This window comes from Dermacentor silvarum, chromosome 2, assembly GCF_013339745.2.
Source record: "Dermacentor silvarum isolate Dsil-2018 chromosome 2, BIME_Dsil_1.4, whole genome shotgun sequence".
Classification (NCBI taxonomy): domain Eukaryota; kingdom Metazoa; phylum Arthropoda; class Arachnida; order Ixodida; family Ixodidae; genus Dermacentor; species Dermacentor silvarum.
The window spans coordinates 103,066,499-103,085,236 of record NC_051155.1 but is presented as its reverse complement, the minus strand read 5'-3'; the positions used below and the strand labels follow the sequence as shown (position 1 = coordinate 103,085,236).

General features: G+C 45.7%; 1 protein-coding gene across 5 annotated transcripts in view; it reads right to left on the bottom strand.

Annotated features, from left to right (window-relative positions):
• Positions 1-12,778: 12,778 nt before the first annotated feature.
• Positions 12,779-18,738, bottom strand: part of LOC119440262 (uncharacterized) — a 144,282-nt gene continuing 138,322 nt past the window's right edge. For all 5 annotated transcript variants that reach the window (XM_049661501.1, XM_049661502.1, XM_049661503.1 and 2 more), the window contains 2 exons: positions 16,079-16,204; positions 12,779-13,076 (listed from right to left, as the gene is read on the bottom strand). In XM_049661501.1, coding sequence (XP_049517458.1) covers positions 12,888-13,076; positions 16,079-16,204 — 315 coding nt within the window. In that variant the 3' untranslated portion in view covers positions 12,779-12,887. The remainder of the gene's footprint in view (positions 13,077-16,078; positions 16,205-18,738) is intronic.

The window sequence follows — 18,738 nt, the reverse complement described above, 5'->3', positions numbered from 1 at the left end:
CGCGAGCGCGTCCACTCGCTCATTCCCTCCTACGCCCATATGACTCGGTGTCCAATGAATGTGAAGATTAATTCCCTTGTGCCGCAGAAGTGTTGCTTCTTCGTGGATGGCGGTTGCCAGCGGGTGTGCGTCAATCTTGCTTAGTTAGCATACGGCGTCTTGCGAATCCGTGTTTATGTGTAGAGGGCTGCGATGCTCGAGGCGGCCATATATGGTTGCTTGAGCAACCTCTAGAATCGCTTGCAGCTCTGCACCGGTCGTACTTAATGGCGGGCTATGAGTAGTTGTTGCTGTTTTGCTGCCGTCGCTGTTCGTGCAGGCACTACTGCCGTGATTCTGTGAAACAGCAGCATCTGTGTAAATGCATTGAGCTGTATTATCGTCAAGCATGGCTCTGCGGTTATTCGGTCATTCCAGCGACTATAGGCGGCGCGGCGGTAGGTCAAAATGGCTGCCGAGACGGTGATAAGGCGATCTCGCAAGCGTGTGCATCTCGAGCAGCAAAGCAACGTCAGACTCTCTAGTTTTGCTGCAGACCATGCTTTCTCTCGCTAAAGAGACGCAAAGCTGTGTGAATGAAGGCGAAGCTACTTTCAACGCCGGTCACATCATATGCTACGGCATCAAGTCCGTTACAGACACCGAGGTCAGCGTCAAATCGCTCTGCCTGCAACGATTGCAATCAAGGGCCTGCTACGGCACGGTTTGAGAACTGCGGCACGCTGCACCATGTGGAAAGGATCCGCGAACGGATGATCACAGTGCGGACATTCCCCGGAGAAGGCCGGATTGAAATGCTTAAGTATCGCAGGGCACAATATTGTGTTGGTGTATAGACGTAAGAGCCAGCGCTCCTCCGTCTTAGTCAGGCCCGGTGCCGGTGGCGGAAATCGGAGCCTATTCGTTTTGTACATATCCGTGATGTCTCGAAAGGAAGTTACCGGATTAGGTTCTGGAACGCCAGGCTAGTGTGAGAGACTGCTTCATTAGTCTCCTTCTTGTTTGAAGCTGCCGGAGCCACTAAAATCGCCAAGCGAAGACCCTTTCTATATACTGCCTCTAAGGGCACTGACAGAAAATGCGGCTTGTTTTTAGTACAGCGTTCAGTGTAAGCGTGGACATTAGATTGTTTCTCCAACGTGCACCTGCCAAGCGAAAAAGTGCCTTGACTCTTTGCACTGATGCAGCTGCAACACCTTCAAACACGCGTTGCCACAGTAGCTTGCTGTCTATGGTGAGGCCCAGGAAAATAACATTATAGTTGTACAACGAATTGGATGGCCTCTCATATGCAGCGTCAGACGTGTTGACGTCCGCGTCACTCCGGTAATTTTCATCCCCTCCCCTGCATATTGCAAGTCCTTGCATATGTTAGCCGGACTTCAAATTTCACTTCTGCCACTTTCTTATTTCTTGTTTAATTGTATTGTACAGGCATTCACTAGTGCCATTTAGCTTGTATCATGCTTCTCCAAGTGCCATTTTATAACACATATTGTTTATATTTTCAAAGGCCACTAGTGATTAAACTTTATGCACTTGTATTTCGAACTTAGTTTTACCTCTCAAACATTAACATAGGGTCCTAGAATAGTAGATAACTGAGTTTCAACCTTTTTAATGTGCCCTTAAAAATTTCGAATAATCGATTAATCGATGAAAAACCCTGCATCGAAAACAGTTAATCGTATAAAGCCTAAAATGATGAATAATTATTCGTTAATCGAATGAAAAAATTATTCGACCATCCCTAGAAGGAGAGCCTAAGTAACTGCGGCTACGGCGGCGCCTGCTCGCGCCCCGACGCGACGATTCGCGCCGAAGAAAACCCACGTTCGCTCTGTTCTAGCGAGCTCCGTTCCAGGGTTGGGGGAGGGGTTGGGAGGGGGGAGGTCCTGGTGGCGCCGCCGCCACGCTGGCGCCTGTTGGCGGCTAGAGAAGCCGAACGGTCCATTTAGCAGTTCGCTCGTACTGTGAATGCTAGACAATGCTTCGAAGCACCCCCCTCGGCTTTCTGTGCTACCATCCCCCGGTATCCTTAATTTCCAGCCTTCTATTGCAAATAAAAAACGCTTCCATAACGCACTGCCACACTGACTCCTGCGCCCAGTGGTTGACGCATGTAGTAAGCCCGCCAGGCACATTGGAAACATTTTTTTAAAATTACCCGTGAAGAAAACAAACAAGCTGTACGCTGCAAGCTTTGCTCTGAAACTATACATGCTGTAGTTGGAGTTTCATCTAATTTGATTCGGCACCTAAAAAGAACGCAGCAAGAGAAAGGGATGGCAAGCCAGCCGAATATAACGTCGGCCTTCATCGCTGGATGCACCTCTGTTCCTGTTAATTGAAAGGCTGCTCTTGACAACGCCATAATATAAGGTCTTCTTGAACACTACTTTCGTCAGCATAAAAATACGCTACGTTGCAATGTAATTTTAACGTTAACACATGTAAGCTTAAGCTATATTAGAACATTACAAGCCGTTAAAACACGCTGACCATGCAAATACTACAGGTAGCGGGAGAACTGCCCATATGGGAATTTGTGAAGTGGTTGTACTGTACGAGATATGTCACCAAGCTACTTTCTCTCGACCTTGGTAAGGTGTTTTGCGTACTTTTGCAGTTCTTAACGCATCTGATGGCATCAGCTTTATGGTGTGTTCATCGTTAACTCGATAAAACTATCAATATGCCTTTCCTGCGTTGAGGAATTACAGGAATGGAATTTGAACTGCCTGGCCATTCCCGGAGTGGGAATGGGCAAGTTTTTTCATTCCGAGGAATTTAAAGCAATGGAATTGCGGCAAGTTATATATCCCCGGAATGGAATTGGAATGGAATGGGGGCGCGCATTCCGCAACACTGGAACCGTGCATAAGCGTTGCCAACTGCATTTTCGTATGTAAAACGTAGAGCTCTGTCAAACAGGCCCTTGAAACTGCTTCGTACACGTATCGATTGTTTCAAAAGTTGTAACTCCACTTTTGTAGGCACTTCTATTGGTGAGGGGAATATAGGGAACGGTTCCAAAGTTATACATCGGAAGACATATGGCGCTGGTGTCATGAATGTAAATTTCGGGCAGCCTTCATTTTTCGATGTGGACCTTAGCATGAGAAGCAAAAATGGCGATATGGATTTCTAGAGCTGGCTCTCACTGAATAAATATTGGATATTGATGAGACTGGATTCTGTGAATGCATCTTGTGTATTCACAAGATCTTTATTGCACGATGTCACATGTAAGAGGCCGCCCGTGGCGAGAAAAGAAGACGACGAAGATCGCGGAGCGTTCTGAACGGCGCGAGCGCTCGAGGCACGCGAGCCGAGGTGTAATCCGCGAGGGAGAAGCATCGAAGCAGTATTATCGACGTGGCTCTTGAGCTGGAAGGTCGCTTAGTCAGCCATGCTCTGACGACGGGAGAGTGGAGGACACGGCTACGAAGCTCGTGAAGCTGGCAAGGCCCAGGTGTAGCTGTAGTCTTCGGGGACGTCTGGGCGAAGCTCCTGGGACTGGCTGCCGCTGCTCACGGTGGTTCCGGTCTTCTTCTCGAGAATCCCTCTTCCTCGGCCAAGCCCGTTCAACCGATAATCACCGTGCTACCGGGCCGCCATGCCGATCGACGTAAGGCGAAGAACGCTTCGCGAAGCCTAACCCGGCGAGTGACACGTCAGCGGCGGCTACCGGGGCACCAGCCACGTACTCGGTCAGGTCAACGGAACCGCGAGGCGTCGGCACTTACGGCACCCGCAACTCTTCGGGCGAGATCGACGTGGACTCTACAAGAATTTCAAACCGACGTAAGAACCCGCACTTCCATATTGCGACGCAGTTAGGCCGGCGCCAGGGTGGCCAGACTTTGACGAGTCAGTGCTAGGACTGACCGAGAGACTTTAAGGCGGAGCTAGGCTCCGAAACCAAGATAGAGTGTTAGTCCTTCCTTGTTTACGTGAGCATTTTTTGGTAGTTGTGTATTTAGTCGGAAGTTTTGCATTTTCTATTGAGTAAGCATTTTGGTTGAGTTATGGTTTGAGTTTTGTGTGCCTTATGCCTTTACCGTCCATGTACATATTAAATCCTTGTTTGCTGTGCTGCCAGTCGTATCTCTCCTCCATCGAGAGTAGCGCATGTACGCAACTCTCCGCCTCCAAAGCAAGTAGAAGGTCACACACGAAGCTTTATACATGGCCGTGTGGCCTGGCAATGATGCTTTTTGCATAGTCAGCTTTGAGCTTTTAAACGTGGCCCACGATTAGCGCGACGCAAGTTGACATTCATGAATCAAAATTGATCGACATCTCATTACTACATTTATCTTCAGTGCAGCGCGTTGCTCACTAGTGTGCCTCACTAGTGTGCGTAACAACGCAGTGTTCTCACATATTATAGTCCGGATTTGCCCGCAAGAGGACCATATAAATGAGAACGACTATTGTACATTATAAATGTGAATAATGATGCCCCGGCGCAACGTTTCTTAATAAATGCACTTTCCAACCATGTGATGTGAACTGTGCGATATTCCATTTGGGCCAGTGTATAGAAGAAGCCATCAGATTGGACAGAGGTCAGCTCGTAGTATCGTAAACGTCTTATTTAGGTGGCTGCTTATGTCTGTTGAAGCGCGTGCCTAAGCACACCATATTGAGAAAGGTGCAGTGAAAACTGTATGTTGCTCGCGCGCAGGAAGCACGCTGGGCGTATGTTAGGCACAAGTGGCCTGTGTTCACGAATAACACTGCCAACTCAAGCGGCCCATGTCTTTGGCACTTCCGCTCATTTTTTTTTTTGATGCTGCTGTGGTACGATTGGAAATAATCACTTATGGATGTTGTCCACAGTACCAATAATTTCAGGATTTCAGAGAGCATAAAGAACATTGAACAAGTGGAAATACAAGGACAATCCGCGGACATTTGTCGATGTCGAGCCCAGATGCTTAAGCTTGTCCTGAGCATGAAGAGGCATAATCTTGAACACGAAAACATCAAGCTGATTCTCGTGTTAGTATTTTTTACAACTTTTGGTCAGAGTTGGAGATGGACACCATTCAATATTTTTATTCTTACCTCCTTCGATTTTTTTCGTTCTTAGGTTTAATAATTTAACTCTTTTACAAGCGTATTGTGTCTGTGTACGTTTGCTCCACTTGATGCACCATTGTCAGCAGCAACAGTGTAATTCATTGCCTGATTATTGCATCATGCCAATTGTACGCAACAGGCCCACTGCTACATGCCAGTAGACCACAATGCAGCCTATTATGTACACTGCCGAGTACAGTGAAGACTTTCCAAGTGATTCTGCTTTGTGAACCACCCACAGTGGCTGTTTTTCCCCTATCATACCTTAACTGCACCTCTAATTGTCTTTTTATAAATGTCTAAAAATTCAGTTTTTAGTTCTTGGATCAATTTTGTTAACTTGTCTAATTTTGCTCAGTGATTTGTTGGCCATGTAATGCCTGAAAGGTAGGGTAATCCAGCTCAAAATTTGGAGTAGAGATATCTGCAGTAGGTAATTACAAAAAAAATATTGCTTGAATATTACAACAGCTGGAATGCGCTAATTTGGTTCATCTTCTCTGTGTCACCAGCTCCTGCATATCCTACTTCTGCAGTGTCTCATTGACAAGTTGTCTGGGTCTGCAATAAACGTGAATTTCTGTGATTATCACGTACACATGCAACGCCTGTGTCTTGTCTTCATATAAACTATACACAGTACAAAAATATACACAGCACATTTTCAATTCAAAGTGAGGAGAAGCTCCTCTCATTCCTCTTGCGACAAAAGTAAAAGCTGCTCACGTAGGCACTGATGTTTGCTGTAGTTGCTGTGTGTACTTCACCTGATTCCCGTATTTGGTGTAGATGCCTAACATCTTTGCATTGTGTATAGTGAACTCCTTGCAAGTTAGAGGAGCAGCTGTAGCTAGTTTGCAGGAACATGTTTGAATATAAGAGAATAATTTAAACCTGCCCCGTGACAGCTAACTGCATAACTGTTGCTGTTCCATTGTTAAAATACTGAAGGGTCGTTGCGTAAGGACGCCTGAACAAAGAATACTTTTGTGTCAACTGCCTGTTACATCAATAGCGGTTCAGATGAAATTGTTTGACTGAAAGCCGGGTGCTCTTGTCGGCTGCACTAAAAACTTAACAGGGTGAAGACGAAGCGCTACTGAAAGTCTTCTGAATTTTTGGAAGATATTGTGAGGTAGAATTGTAGCAAAGTCGTAGCTGGATTACCAGTTTTGTGCATGGAATGCAGCACACTGCTTTCGCGCGAGCATAGGAACAAAGCGAGCTGAAATTTTCTTTTCCTAATAAAGCCCCGCTTGCGATGTTACATGTGGACACAATAAATATTACTAAGTAATTATATTTCATCTATTGCTTACGTGAAGCAGGAAGCAAAATATGCTTGTTTGTCATCATGTAACAAATGGTAAGGCCTTTGTCACTTTTGCTTTAATACGTAGTGCAGTTATATTTTATTTATTTATTTATTTATTTATTTATTTATTTATTTATTTATTTATTTATTTATTTATTTATTTATTTATTTATTTATTTATTTATTTATTTATAATGCTCTACAGGCCCACTGAAGGGCATTGAGTAAGGAGGGTAACAATTTCTACGGAACAGAAAAAGGTTAGCATAAAATAAAAAGGAACAAAACAAAGGTTACATATAGTGCAGTTAAACAAAATTATACAGCGTTAAAAAGAGCGTACTCAGGTTATCTCGAAAGATTTAGCGGTTTGACATGGATGCATTGTGATCCGGAAGATTGTTCCATTGCGCTATAGCGCGAGGCAGTGATTGAGTTAAATCCTTGCGTTTGTACGTGTATGCGCATGAAACAGTCCTTGTTGTGAAGGCGTCGTGACGCGCGCACAGGTGTATGTATCGGGAGACGGGGAGATTTATTGATATAAATGTTCCTGTGAAACGGACAGAGGAGAGCGATCATGCGGCGAGTTTTCAATGACTGAGGGAAAATATCTTTTTTATTCGGTTAATGCTACAAATATGGTCGTACTTACGCGAGATTAATCTGTCTGCTTTATTCTGAACAGCTTCTAACATGCTGATAAGGTACTTCTGATATGGGGACCATGTGAATGAAGCAAATTCTAGTAGCGGACGAACATAGGTTAGATATGCTAATTTGCTTATATTATTAGCAGGTGTGTTACGCAAGTTTCTACGCAGGTAACCGGGGGTCTCAGAAGCTTTAAAAGATATGCCAGCTGTATGTGTAGCCCAGGAAAGATCAGGTACAACGTCGACGCCAATATATTTGTATGATGGTATATTACAAATTTGGCATTATTACACGAATAGTAAGACACTGAGTTAGTGCGCTTACGGCTAAACGAAATTAACTTGCATTTAGTGGCGTTAAGGGACATCTGCCACGTTTAGCACTAACTATAAATAAGGTCAAGGTCATCTTGTAGAGTAGAATTGTCATCGAAGCGGTTAATAGTGCGCTAGATAGTGCAGTCATCCGCAAACAACCTAATTGAAGATGAAGTTAAAGGGTAAGTCATTAATGCATATTAAAAAGAGTAATAAATCAAGGACACTCTCTTGAGGGACATCTTACGTGACGTCGCAAAGGTTAGATGAAAAGCTATTTACTATTGAAAATTGCTGACGCGTAGACAGGAAGTTACGGAGCCAAGATAGTGTTAATGAATCTAAACAAAGGGTAGACAACTTATAAATCAAACGGCAATGAGGTATGGTATCGAAAGCTTCAGAGATATCAAGAAAGTGGCAGTGTAGTCTGGTCATGAGCGTTCATGTTAAAGTGAAGGTCAGTCATGAGTTCAAAATAACTGTGTGTCAAATGAGTAGCCTTTCCTGAGTAGCCGCGGCTGTATCTTGAAAGCCATCTGCGGCGGGGGTAGAGTCCACCCTCCCCGTGTTTTCGCGGCTAAGATCGCGTTGACGCGGGAGCCGGCACGAAGCTCAATTCGCTCACGGCTGCGGCCGCGCTGACTCACTCCAGCATTTTGACAGCGAGTTTCCGCAGTGATCGAATTAGACGCGTTCATGTTTGCTTGTGCGCGCGTGACACTATGCTTGTTAATTTAGTTAGTGTGCTTATGTGTTCAAGTTTATACGGCCGATAACATTACTATCCTTACTTTGTATAGCTAATTTGCTATCGCAATCGATGCTTCGCCTTTCATACGAAACTGCGACTTTCTTTTTTTTTTCACATGTTTGCGGTTGGTCTCGTCACACAGAAAGAGTTCACTGTTTCTTTTAAGCTTGTCATGGAGCAAAGTTACGTTTTTGTCCTGAGATTTTTCAGCCTTAGCACTTTCCCAGAATAGCTTTCGTTTATTTCACGTATCTTGCGAATAATCATTCTTAAAAAATCACTGCCCAAGCACTTCTTAGAGATGGTTAACCAACGAAGCCGAAACATGCATGCAGCTCCGGTGTTTCTCACTGGGTTATTTCCGACATTACACTAATGTCTTTCTCAAGTATTGGTTACGCCTTTGTCTTTCTTAATGAGGTTACACACACGTTCGGTTGCGCGGATAAAACGACGTCACTAACGGTATGCCCGCAGTCCGTTGTCGTATTGCCGCTTACGATTCTTCAAAATGTAACTGCTTCAAAAGTAAATCTGTCTGTCACGTAGGACAATGAATGGATGATGCCCCCTTCAGCAATGGCTCATACCCCTGTAAGCGCGGCCTCTCCATTATGACGACAGAAGAGAAGTGAAATTCGACGCTGGAATGATGAGCGGCAACGGAGCCAGCTGTGGAAAAAGACAACGACGAACACAGGGGCAGTGGCACGAGCGCGTTCGTGGGGTTGCACAGAGGGGCGCCAACGAGCCAGCTGTGGAAGACGACGACGACGCTCGAGCCATTGCTCATGGTGATAGTTTCCGCGTACAAGCTACGGACGGACGAATCGGTTAGCCATATACAGCTTCGCCGTAATGTATATAGAAGATCCTTTCAGTTTTCTCACGTCATTGAATATTTCCTTTTTTTAATTGGAATCTTGAAGATAAAAAATAACAGGAAGTTTACCACACTGCCCACCGAGTCTGTGAATGCGCCCTATTGACACACATTTCACGCTCGGTGTGCCTTTAAAAATTCCAGAAGCTACTTTTTGCTCGAGATCAGGTTATGTTTCTTCAGGAATTTCAGGCAATCCGTGTATTATTGGGTTTGACCTTCTATGTCTGTCTTCTAGGTCACTCAGTTTCCTTGCTTGAAATTTTACTATATGTTGAATCTTCTTAAGGGCTATCTGAACCTGCTCATCTTGACTAGCAGGTGATAAAGTCAACGTACTCGATATCTCATTCGTATTCGGAAGATCATTAATCAGTTTCACGTTGTTGGTGAATACAAATTCTTCAGCGATAGCTCTTTGGCCTGTGTGGCTGTGATACCCAGTGCCTGCTGGTAGGTGGGTGCTCAGTACATGTTCACAGTAAATTCGAAGGTGTACCAGATTTTCAAGACGAATTCATCGGTAAAACGTTCTTGGAAGACTTGGATGTTGAGTGCTTTGGAACATAACTAGGCATAGACCTCATTATGTTCAGTACAGTTTTCTGTATGTGCCTCTGCTGGCTAAATTTCGCCCAATTTACCACAATTTCTGGAGCGCTTTATGCGACCTGCCTTGCGGCTATGGACGCGGAGCCTCCCACCGGCCCGGTTGGCCAGAAGTCTACTACGGCGAGCTCTTCATTGACGCAGGGCACCTGGTCCACCAGTAGTGAAGACTCCACTGAGGCTCCTGATCTCGTAGCCATGGACGCGGAGCCTGCCATCCCGCCCGCCCAGCGGTCTACTTTGACAATCCCTTCAAGGAAGCGAGGCACTTGGTCCAGCACCAGCAAAGATACTGAGGTATACTCAGTCGCAGGCGATAAATCATAGGATGACAGCTTTATGTCAGCGTGGAGCCGCAAGGTTAAAAGAAGACCCATCAAACCGTGAAGCTTATGAAAAGATCCGACGTCGACGTTTTCATCGACAGTAGCGTACAGCATAAGGTGCAGTTCATGTACAGATTTTGCCAACGAGATCAACTTCAAGTACCAGCAGACACGAAAACCCAAGGAGGCCTCAAATGAAAATTGCTTCCGCTGTGGGAGACTGGCCGCCACTCCCGAGCACCCAGCCTTCCAAGAAGCCTACACGCTTGATGCCCCCAACGAAGCATATATTTCAATAGATTATGTGCCAACAATAGACCTCCAAATCATTTCGATGTTGCGGCCTATAATCGATGTCATCAGAGTAATGTTTACCAGCATCGAAACTTTATCCGCTCGAAGGGGACAAGCGCTGGACTCACTGAGCCGAGTCCTAGCACCGCTCGAGTAAAGCCATGGCCGACAGTCACCAGTCATTGCGTAAGGAGGTCAGAGAAGCGCCATTTATTCAGAGGAACGCCAGAAGTCTAAGTTCCGGCATTGCTGATTTTAGCCAGTTTGTACATGTTAACCGAATACGGTGCGCGAATGTACGTACTTGCGCACGCTTGCGCTTTGCCTATAGAAGTGAACCTGTCCGCTATGTTTTATTGTGGGGAAGAATATTTGCAGCGAATATATACCGGGTTTCCCAGCTAACTTCACCCAGAGTTTACAAATATGCCGATGCATTCTCATACGACGCCAGCAAATGCATGTTGCTTACTACAGCATGGAGAAAGTCACACTTTTGTATTCTGCTTAAGTAAATTATTAGTTAAGATTAGTTGACCAACTTCTGAAGCCACGATGTTTTCAATTCCAATTAGGAAACATATTCTTGATATAAGCGCGAAGAAGACACGGACGGAGGCGGAAGAAGACAGGACGAGCGCTAACTCACAACTAAATCTTTATTGGGAATAACAAATATATATATATATATATATATATATATATATATATATATATATATATATATATATATATAAGTGATTGCAAAAACCGTAGCAAAGAAAACATCACATGGTCAACAATGGTTAACAATCAACATGGTCAACATGGTTAACAATCCCAACGCTTCTCATCTAGCCTCGCATTGTTTTACGTGCGGTTGTAGGCCATTGTTTGAGGACACAAAAGTCCTTTCTAGACACAAATGCCAAACTACACGCGAAATTATTGAGACATTTCACATTAAAAGACTAGGAGAAACTTGTGTTAGCCAGGCATCATTATCATTGTCAGAAGGTGAATTTCAATATTTGCTCAGCACGTGCGTCAGTGCGAAGTAGAGTTTTTTCTTTTTTTTTTCTTGTTTAAATTTTAGCGGCTTCACCATTTCCTGATTAGATTTGTCTGGTAACTGCTATCCTTTTGACCATGTGATGTTTTCTTTGCTACGGTTTTTGCAATCACTTATATATATGTTTGTTATTCCCAATAAAGATTTAGTTGTGAGTTAGCGCTCGTCCTGTCTTCTTCCGCCTCCGTCCGTGTCTTCTTCGGGCTTATATCAAGAATATGTTACCGTACCAACTCGCCCAACTATCCATTCTTATCCAATTAGAAGTTGTAGAATTTTTTGCAAAACGTCCGATTGAACGGTTTCTAACTTTCTATCTGTTAGGTATTAGTTTTCTTTCGGCTTACTGCAGACGCCCGCGAAATACAAAAGAATACCACGTGACATGCCCGCTTGCGCGCTGTGAATGTAGTGCTCCCAACCGTTCGGCATACAAACGAACACAGCATTCAACAGGTTTAACTCGCCGTGGTTGCTTAGCGGTTATTGTGTTGGGCTGCTATGCACGAGGTCGCGGGATCGAATCCCGGCCATGGCAGCCGCATTTAGATGGGGGCGAAATACAGAAAACACCCGTGTACTTAGATTTAAGTGCACGTTAAACAACCCCAGGTGGTCCAAATTATTATGGAGTCCCCCAGTACGGCGTGCCCCGTAATCAGATCGTGGTTTTGGCACGTAAAACCCCATAATTTAAAAAATTCAGCAGGGTTGTGCTGCAGCTTAAAAGGCGATAGGACAACCGTTATCGCAGCGCAAACGATAATGGTTGCTGGCGTAAATCACACAGCCAACGCCTGCATCGGTTCCCTGTAAACTTTCGTTGCTTAAGAAGTTTGTTAATTATTATTGACTAATTATGCAATTAAGCATAAGGCAAAGACATTCTGTCACTTACGCCATACAATAGACAGCAACATGCAGTTCGTCGCGTCGTCTTAGAGTCCATTAACATATTTTTAAACTCTGGACTAAATTAGCTGGGACAGCGTGTAGACAGGGAGAAACGTAGCTTTATAACACAGCACTAAACCATACCACTGATCGACGTCAGCGTCAATGTCATCTTCCTCTCCTTTTCGCAACGTCTTTTCATTGCGGCACAAACTACTACGTAACATTATAAACTTAATTGCGAGTGACGCTCTTTCTTGTACTGGTCCTATTTCACTCTGTTTGGCGTCATAACAGAGCGTAATAGTTGTCTTTCTAAGCACTGACTGACAAGTTTCTAAAGACACGTGGTGCAGCCACGTTTATTTACAGTTTCTTTTTTGGGAAAGTGAGTTACATGTGTATACCTGAGGACGTACAACTCTCCGCCAAGTCAAATGCTGCGTGTAATTTCTCCTAGATGGATGGATGGACGCAAAACTTTAATTAAAGTCCTGAGGTCATGAGGATTTCTTCTAGAGTGAATTTTAATTTTCCCTGTCTATTTTTTCCTACCGTTTCCCCTTCTTCGCCAAGTGGTCTGCACCAAAACGTGAAGTCGCCACCCGTGTATTACAAATAAAACATTTTCATGAAAGCGAAAGTATGAGTAAAGATTATCTGCAAGCCTAACGACGGCGACCCGCTGGGCGTATATCACAAGTTAGCAAGCTCGGCTTTCACTCCAGCAGTGAAGCCGAACGGCGTGGCATCACACCGCACGTCAGCCCCTCGGTCCTGGTCGTAGTAGGTTATCACGTGCTGCGTTTCCTTGTCGTAACGTTCGAGAAGGAACGCCACAGGTGGCGCTCCTGCCTGTCTTAGCTGCTGCAGAATCAAGCGCACCTGCAAAATGAAAAACCGATAACTCACAGGGTATACTCAAACAAGCGGCAGCGATTGATACGAAATGAGCCCCAGGTTCATGTCCATTATTGGTTCATGTCCAGTAGCCAGTGGTAACCTCCGTAGATGTGAAAATGACGGCTTTTCAAACAGTACCCTTTCAAATCACTTCCCCATTACCGACTGGTTTGATAAGAACCTCGGATACCAGTCGTTTACTCCAGCGTCATAGATGTGTTCAGCGGCATCTCCAGCGAGCGTCTGCTTAAAGGGCCCTCCACGAGGTTTAAGCATTACAAGTTGACTATCGCCACGCATAGGCCACACGGCTGCAATCGTATCCGCAATGTGTCCAGCACAGCACATAAATAGCTAACACTTCAAAGAGAAGTCCGCGTCCCCTTTCTCTTTCGAGGGAGTCACCATTTCCAGGCAGAAACTAATAGTCGCACGCACAAAAGCCCATATATGACTATTGTATGCAAAATCACCGACTGTGGCACGGGACCTCGGTAAACTGTCCGATCTAGTACGCGGATGGCCGCCACATCAGAGCGCACCGCAAGGCAAAGAGAGGAAAGAAAAAAATTAGCTTAAGTTGCACTAGTGGTGCAAGGCTAAAGAAACCGCGGAGCTCATCGGCACCTAGCTGGTCCGGGCCTTACGGGTTATGCTTTTCCGGAATTTATTGATTATTAATCGATTACCTATTGATGTCCTATCTATTGAATATCGCAAGGTATTCACCACGTATTTAGGCTAGGCTACGCACTACCAACTCATTTGCAGAATTTTCCGGAATTCCTTGATTATTGAGTCATTATTGACTAGTGATTGATTAGCTATCGATTGGTTATCGCAAGGCATTGGCCACGTATTTAGACTAGGCTGAGCCCTACCAAGTCATCCCCCAGCATTTTTAAGGAATTTATTTATTGATCGATTATCAATGTAGCTATTGATTGGCTATTGATTGGCTATCGCAAGGTGAAGCGAGGAGCTGCTGTGCGTGGTGACGTCATCGCTAGGCGAGTTTTTGCGAACGCTATGCGGGGAAAATAAAAGCTTAAACAGCGCCGCTGTTAAACAAAACGCGAAAAAAGAAGTGGCGACACAAAAAAGAAGTGGAGACACATTTCGTTAAGTTGCATAGCCTTTATTTCAGATCGTGTAGCCGTTGATTACACTCACACTTTCACGGACGACTCTACACTTGCACAGTATTGCCTTGTGGTCGCTGTGGTAGGCGGTCAGAGGTTCTGCGCTTGCCGACACACGGAATCGGCCTTACGAGCACGATCGCGCTCGCACTTTAGTTCGTCGTACGGCAGCCTCTTCTGCCGTGCGCTGCACCCGCGAGCTACCCATGGTGCGTGACGCGCGTAATGCAATGTAGATATATACAGTTCGTCTGGGTAGCGTGGCGTTGCAGTTCCCATTGTTTTTATCGGTACAACGGCGAATGTAAACTGTAGTATTCTACGATACATATGGCGTGCTCCGTTAATCTATTGTATGCGCAGATGCGCAGATAGTTCCAGTGCGTAAGTTGGGTTTCCTGCAGTGCGTTTTCCGCGCTCACGGACGAATCAGTGATACATAGAAAGCTTCGCTTTAATAAGAATAATTCTGGCATTTTACGTGCCAAAATCTTGATACAATCATGATGCACGTCATAGTGGGGGACTCCGGCGTAATTTTGACCACCCGGGGTTTTTTTTTTTACGTGCACGCACTGCACGGTACACTGGCGTTTTTTTAATTCCACCGTCAGTGATATGCGGCCGCCGAGGCCGGAATTTCATCCCGCACCCTCGGACTTAGCAGCGCCACGCCAAAGACCCTACACCACGAAGTATGTATGCACATGGCACAAGCCAGGAATCAGTTATGCGCCGTCTAACTTCTTTTTCTAAATTATTCAAATTGAACGCACGCGTTGGGATATCCGTGAATAGAAGTTTTCAGAAAGCTATCCTGTAAGCCAGTAGTAGACAAGCCGAAGAAATTTAGGCTTTTTTTCCGGCCGTCGCCCGCACGGCGGCCCTCTTAGCGTGCCCTGCGCAGAGCGCGCAGCCGGCTGGGAGAGGATATCGAGCAGGAAAGCGCGGGAGTGGAGGACATTTTCCCTAATTTCTGTATTAAGGGACTTTACCTGGCCCAATCCTGCCTAGCCGCGCATGCGCCGAAGCAGTAGCGATGACGTCATCTCGCGTTGCCTAGTAATAACCGGCGCAAGTGCGCGCTCGCTTCGCCAGACGCAGACACGGCTTCGCCGAGCTCCTGCCAGCTGCGCATGCGCCGAGACGTCATCCCGGCGTGTCGCCTGCTATACACGCCGCCCGTACACGATACATAGCTTTCGCTCCACTTCCCCTACGTTTCTTCGCATTGCAAGTGCCTCGCGAGGCGTTCCCCATGCCACAGACCACGAGGAAATGCTTATACACTTAGTATACTTTAGCATCACTTATACTTAGCATCACATCGTATAGCCACGACCAGCTAGGAACAGATCAGCTCCTCTGTGTATTTAGCCTTGCACCACTAGTGCAAGCTATACCAAATTTTTTTACAGGTACACACATTTCTATTTGTAGATGTGTACATCGCTATGTGTAACCTTAAAAAGAAGCTTAGTGAAGTTGTATTCTTGAATTATTCAAGATGACATCACTTGGGAAGCTAATCAGATAGCTTGCTAGAGTGACATGAATGACATCACAATATCATGCGTGGTGTCCTATGTAAAATCATTTGTACAATAGAAAGGTGCGGGGACAACATCAAGAGTTGCGCTGGTGTGTTCTCAAGCAATAGTTAATTTAAAACGTAGTAATAAATTGCACGGTTCATACGGAGCGCTATAAGTGGGTAATTCGAAAGTGCTTGCACTGCCGAATCAGTGCGCTCGTACAAAATCGTGAAAATTGTTTCAGGGTCCATAGAAGGTGTACCACAGTATCCTTGTAGAACTTAGAATGTATCGGAGTCATACTGACCTTAGCAGTGAAAGTATGTTCCACTTCGAAGAAGACATCGTCTGGCAGGTGCTCTCCCGTATCGTAATGTCTTGTCATAATTGAGTAATGTAGGCACTGGATGTATCCTGGGGGCAGTGCGCACAGCTGCAAAAAAGAAGAAATACTGTAAGAATCGATACACTTTTGTTTTCAATTTTGTCCCGTAAGTCCTAATAACATTGGCTTTTGTGACAGTGACGCGGTGATATAAAACTATCAATACTGCATCTACAATGCGGCAAATAATAGTACCACTTGCGCTCCTTCATTTTCCGAACACCATTTTCATGAATACGTTGCAGTTCAAACTACAAACGTGCAACATTTCTAGCATGTGTCATTCTACGTCGACAAAGTAACAGCTGTAATTTGCTTCAGCCGAATATGAAGCACGTCGTTTTTGGTGAAGCCACGCGTTTACACAGGCTTCTCCATGAAAGGAACCTTCGCAGGTGTACACCAATTTGGCAACTGATACATCAAAGACGGTGATCGTGGCGTGGAGCAGAGGTAGAATACCCGGCTTCAAATCTGAAGGTCGTAAGTTCGAATCCTACTCCAGTCCACCACATTTTCCAGCATGGAGTGGTGCCTGACACGGGCAAGAAAAAATATAGTGGGACCATAAAAAGATAGTGGGGCTATACTAGTTCAGGTGCAACCAAAGTAGGAATGCCCACTAAGCTTCACGAAAGTCACGCCCTCACCAGAACAGGAATTGGCCTCCCTGGTGCAGTACTCGGCCACCACCTCCCTCATGACTCCAACAATTAACCCATGGCCCTCAGTCCCCACGCAGTGGCTGCGGAGCACCTGAACAAGGCGACGGTCAGACCTGCTACGCGGCAGAGGGTGCTAAGAATCTCTGGGTATGGACAGGCCGCCAATGGAAACTGAACCTGGCAACGTTCAACACGCTCACCCTCTCGAGTGAGGCTAGCTTAGCAGGACTATTCGAAGAATTATCAGGCATTGCCTGTGATTAATATTGGCCTTAGGGATGTTAGAAGAACTGGTGAGGCTTACACAGCACTGACTAACGGCCACGTCCTCTGATAGAGTGGTCTTCCAGACAAGATACAATCCAACTTCATCTTACATCATTTCGTCCTCCGCCATGGTGCACCACGCGAGCTACTGAGTGACAGAGGGCGTGTGTTTTTATCCGATGTCCTTCAGGAGCTCCTTCGTTCATGCCGTACAGTCACCGCACGTCTACAGCCTACTACCCACAGACCAACGGACTAACAGAGCACTTCAACCGAACGTTGAGAGACATGCTGTCCATGTACATTGATTCGGACCACTCTAACTGGGATGTCGTTCTTCCGTTCGTCACTTACGCGAATAATACCGCGACACAGTCGATTTTATATGGCCGCGAACCATGCACCCCTCTCGACACCATTTTGCCGCATCGTCCGGACGTCTCCGAATTCAGCCAAGTTTCTGAAATGGCTCAATGTGCTGAAGAGTGTCGTCAGCTGGCCCGTTCATTTACTTCAGACAACCAAGTCCTCCAGAAAGATCGCCATGACTGCAATCTGGCTGAACCAGCTTTCGCCGTCGGCTCCCTCGAATGGCTCCGCATACCGTTTCATTCCCCTGGCCTGACTCCTAAGTTTGCCCCCCAGTACTAAGGCCCTTATCGCGTCATCTAGTGCCTATCTTCCGTCACCTATGTTATTGAGCCGCTCAACCCAACCTCCGACAAGCGTCGTCTTGGCCGCCAGGTGGTCCACGTGAGCCGCCTAAAGTCATATCATGACCCCCCTGTTCTCACCTCGCCTTGAGTCGCCAGGATGGCTTCTCTTCGCCGCCGGGGTACTGTAGTGGGGATGAAGCAACGGACGCAGCAGTGGGACTCTGTCTTAGCTGGAGGTGCGAGCGTAGATCGCGAGCTGCTGACGCCGGCTGAGACTGTCTTTGTGCCCGTCGTGTAATACTTCCGCCTGCCGTCCGGCGTTAATAAACGCCCTTCCTCAAGAAATACTCCATGCTCATGTTTAGCAACTTGGCTCCATGAATTTTAAGTTTAGAGCAAGCGTCGTTGTTAGACTTGTAACTCCATCTGCCTGAACAACTATCACAACAGCCAAAAATAAAATGTGTGACGCTCGTACTGGGAGTCTAAGTTGTGCTTCCAAAAAAGTAACGCTTAGTGTGCTAAGTCAGTGCCTGCATAGATCAAGCTACTCCTCATCATTTCGTATTCACTGAGATTTTGCGCCGCGTACCCAGTGGCATTGGGTATTTGGAGAAGAATAATTGTAGTTTCCTGCCACGTGAATGCTTCACATTTTGTCTGATTAAAGAAGAAAGAAAAAAGTGTTTCTTACCCACGACTTTTAACGTAGATCACTAGATAACCATAAATAAACACAAATACCTTTTTGGTAAGTTATACCACACGCTGGGTTTTCAGAATATCGCCCTCGAGAGCAATCTCAGCAAGCTGTTAAGCGCACTGAAGAAGTAGCCTATGTACGAGAGATAGCACCGTTACCGGGCACCTCTGTCATGACTTGCCGGTACTCACATGGTAAACACATGTTGATATATGAAATTTTTCAGCCGAGGCCATCTTGCTGAAACAGCCATGTTGAATGAAATGGGGTTAAGATTATATTTACAGACTT